General features: G+C 44.7%; 1 protein-coding gene across 1 annotated transcript; it reads right to left on the reverse strand.

The window, feature by feature from the left end:
- Positions 1-704: 704 nt before the first annotated feature.
- On the reverse strand, positions 705-3225 carry LOC108834887 (uncharacterized protein At3g60930, chloroplastic-like). Its single transcript, XM_018608202.2, has 4 exons — positions 2523-3225; positions 2275-2448; positions 1627-2192; positions 705-1550 (listed from the first exon to the last, which is right to left on the reverse strand). The coding sequence occupies exons 1-4, from the start codon at positions 3223-3225 to the stop codon at positions 705-707; spliced, it is 2289 nt and encodes a 762-aa protein (XP_018463704.2).
- Between the last annotated feature and the right edge of the window lie 432 nt (positions 3226-3657).

A 3657-nucleotide genomic window follows, 5' to 3' on the forward strand; every position in this document is an offset into this window, starting at 1 on the left:
CAAAACTTGATAAACTAACCTAAGGTCTTAAAAATCCTTAGGAACCACTAAAGGTCTTGAAATCCTTCAAACAACGTCAGGTCCCAACGAATCCGGACCTAAAGACTTTAAATCCTTATCAAATCTCAAAGGTCTTAAAATCCTTATCAAGTCTCAAAGGTCTTGAAATCCTTAAATACAAAGGTCTTAAAATCCTTATCAAACCTCGAAAGGTCTTAAAATCCTAAGCAAGTCCAATGGGTCTTAAAATCCCGTGAACAAATTCAGGTTCCCAAGAACCCCCCACCTAAGGTGTCTAAGTTAAACTTAGGTTCCTAAAAACCTTAAGCTAATCTCGATATTCCAAGAATTCCTCTTAAGGAACTAAAAAACGATCCAAGTCTCCGAGACTTATCACGAAATCAGGGATCTAATTCGGAGGATTCACTAAACCTCTTAATTAGTAACCAAAGCATTCCCTATCAAAACTCTTAATCAAATTTGAGTTCATAAAAATGACTAAGTCAAATCGAAAAACTTGAAACGAAACTGAAAGCCAAGTTCCGATAGATAAGAGGTTTAAAGGCCTCCTCAGGCCGACGAAGGTTCAAAAAACATCTTAACAAAAGCAAAGGTTTAAAGGCCTCCTCAGGCCATAAGTCTTAAAAACAAAAGAGACAGAAGCCCATTGGGCAGAAATTTTGAAACATAAAGAGCATCGGCTCTTAACCTTCCTCGGATCCAGGATCAGCTTCATCATCCTTGTTCTTCTCGATAGGACCACCCTCCTTGGCAGAAGCCTCCACTTCAGCATCCTGGTCGACACCTCCTAGGGTCGTCTCAACTGGGACTAGATCAGGAGACATCGAACCCAAGTTAGAACCGTATTCTCCAGAAAACGCCGGATTAAACATATTAATCTCAAAAGTAACTGAGCTTTCGGAGAATTGTGGAATGGGGAGCTTGCTGACTGAGAAATCGGAAACTTGAGCTTTCTCGTACGCAGCAGCAGCCTCCGGGACCAAAACCATCAAACGGTGATACTCCTCTTCAGCATTCTCAATCTCCTTAGACAACAAATCCTTCAGAAGTTCGGTGTTCGCCTGAAGCTCCTGAGCATAGATCAGGGCATCAGTCTCATCCTTCTTCTTGACAAACTTCTCCTTCACAGAGGTCAGGATCTTGTTGTAGGCATCGGCTACCTCCTTCTTACCTTTCCTAACAGCAAGCTTAACTTCAGCTTCTTTGTTCCTTTGACTAACCTGGGATGAGGCGATCATCTCTTGAACCTGACGCTCAGCTATCCTGCGAGCAGCATCTAACTCATTGATCTTCCTGTTCTTCACCCGAATATCGATAGCCTGACTTTCGAGTTTCCCCTGATGAGTGTCAGCCTTTAAACCGAGCCTCCCGACTTCAGCTTCAAGCTCAGAAACCCGAGCACGAGCTAGGTCGAGCTCCATCTTAGTAGTCTTGAATAACTCAGTAGCCTGAGCTAAATCCCCAGCACTGGGAGCACCGTTCACGGTCTCCTCGAACCTCAGCTGAGCTCTGTTGATGGCTCCAGCTAACTAAAAAAAAAAAGAACTAAAAATTCAGAAAATATCAACTCAGAAGCAAACCAAAAAGGAAAACAAGAGTACGTACCTGACCCATGTGGTGAGCTATCTCAACGTATTCTTCCTTGTTGGTTAGACCATTGATTGAAGGCATGGAACATCCGACCATCTTCATATGCCTCATGATGGTTGCCAAACCCCAAGGGTCATCCAAGATCGATCCTGGTTTAGAATGGGTAAAGTTCCAGCCAACGGTCCCTCCCCGCGAAGACGAGGAGGAAGACCTGGCGGGCCTATCTCCCAAATCAGTCCGAGACCTCTTGTTTCTCGGAGGTTCGACCTCAGAGGGATCTCCAGCAGCTTGGGGGTTAACATTAACCGGCGGAATCTCGAGACGAGGAACAACATCTTGAGCTCTGGTTTCGACTAGGATAACATCCCCGACAGGAACAGAGGATCCATCGTCAAGGACCTCCTTCAGCGAGCTAAGGAAGGCTCCTCCTTGGGTCTTGTCGCTGCCTCGCGAAGCGCTGGCAGCTGCAGCAGGTTTGCTCCTTGAACGGAAAGAAGGCCTCATCTTGGGAGCTTGAGTCTTTTCAGTTTCGGAAGTACTAGCTCCAGTCGAAAGATCTACCACGAAAGGACCTTCAGAAACTAAACAAAGGAAAGCTTTTTAGCTATCTCTAAAAGCAAATCTAGAAATAAAAAAAAAAGATAAGCGAAATCCGAAAAATACCTTCTAAATCTTCAGATGGAATTGGGTCAGGGAACCTGGCGTTATATTGCTCCGGGAACCTAGCAGATCCAATGCGAGAAATGGTAAAAGACGCCCAAGTATTGGGACTTTGATACAGTTTCCGAAAAAGAGCTCTAGACAGCTTATCAGTAAGCTTGGGAGGATCCTCGATATCTGCAAAAGAAACCAAGAGTTCAGCAAACAACAATAATCCGATATGAGCAAAGCACGTTCCTAAAACTCCTAACCAGTTATATCGGACCAAGTAATCGAGAGAGCACGACCCACAGGAACTGTTGAGGGGTCGATCTTGACGTAGAAATATTTCTTCCTCCAATCATCATCACTACCGGAGGACTTAAAAAGACCGAGCCTAGGACGACAAGGAAGGTAGTACGTACCGCTGCCACCATCCTTACTAGAGCTCTCCTTGATCGTATAAAGACTCATCAACTCGGTTAGCCCAACAGCGACCCCTTCTTCCTTGGCCCTGGTGATGAAACCATTTATCACCCGGATAACAGAGGGACAGAGCTGAGAGAGGGCCAGCTGGTAATGGTCAAGAAGATCTAACAAAAGGTCTGGGAGCGGAAACCGGAGGTGGCATTTAGAGATATATTTCTCATGAATGCAAAACCAACCCTCCGGGGCGGTTTCAGGGGTTTCGTCGGAGGAACAAACCCTGGCCAACTCCTTTTGACCGTAAGCTTGAACCATGAGGTTAACAACCTCTTGGATCTTCAATGAAGAAGGCGAGTGAGGTCCCACAGGGGCACTCCCACCAGAAGCATCCTTCTTCTTCACCCGCTTGGAGACCCTTCCTGCAATTGAGTCTTTGGCTTCTTTCTTATCTCTTTTCATTTTCTCACCGATCTCCTGTTTAACTTTCATTAAACTCTTACCGGAGGTAGAAATTCCGGTCTCGCCGGAACCTTCTTTCGGAGGATCCATTAAAGAGAGAGGTAAGGAGAATCGAAAGGGAAAGGGTGGAACAAGCTAACTAGATCTCTTAGGAACTGAGAATTCTAAGAACTTCGCAAAGGATTAATGGTGAATCGAAGGATGAAAGTAAAAAGAAAAACAAACGCAGTAAAATAAAGGAGTGGAGGAGGAATTACCTTGAAAACCGAGTGGAGGCGTGGAGAATATGGACAGCGGCAGTTAATGCTAGCTACTTTATATCCTGTCAAGTCTCGATAATCGGAGCGAATATTTCAAAAAAACTCTTTCATCCGAGCCGGTGATTTCATCAAAAGAAATCTAAACCGTCAATTCAAGCGAATCATATCTTCGTTGAATATAGATGGTAATCATGATCTCAACAAAAAAATCTAGGTTGGGCGGCTAAGTCTAGCTCCCGAGAATAATGAAACCTAATCTCGA

The sequence above is a fragment of the Raphanus sativus genome, unplaced genomic scaffold (genome assembly GCF_000801105.2).
Source record: "Raphanus sativus cultivar WK10039 unplaced genomic scaffold, ASM80110v3 Scaffold1847, whole genome shotgun sequence".
In the NCBI taxonomy this organism is placed as follows: Eukaryota; Viridiplantae; Streptophyta; class Magnoliopsida; order Brassicales; family Brassicaceae; genus Raphanus; species Raphanus sativus.

Excerpts from the sequence above, each read along its gene's own strand:
- LOC108834887 (XM_018608202.2), bottom strand. The coding sequence starts at position 3,225 with ATGGATCCTCCGAAAGAAGGTTCCGGCGAGACCGGAATTTCTACCTCC. Across the intron at positions 2,449-2,522 it reads TACTTGGTCCGATATAACTG|ATATCGAGGATCCTCCCAAG; the intron begins GTTAGGAGTTTT and ends TTTCTTTTGCAG. Across the intron at positions 1,551-1,626 it reads TAGCTCACCACATGGGTCAG|TTAGCTGGAGCCATCAACAG; the intron begins GTACGTACTCTT and ends TTTTTTTTTTAG.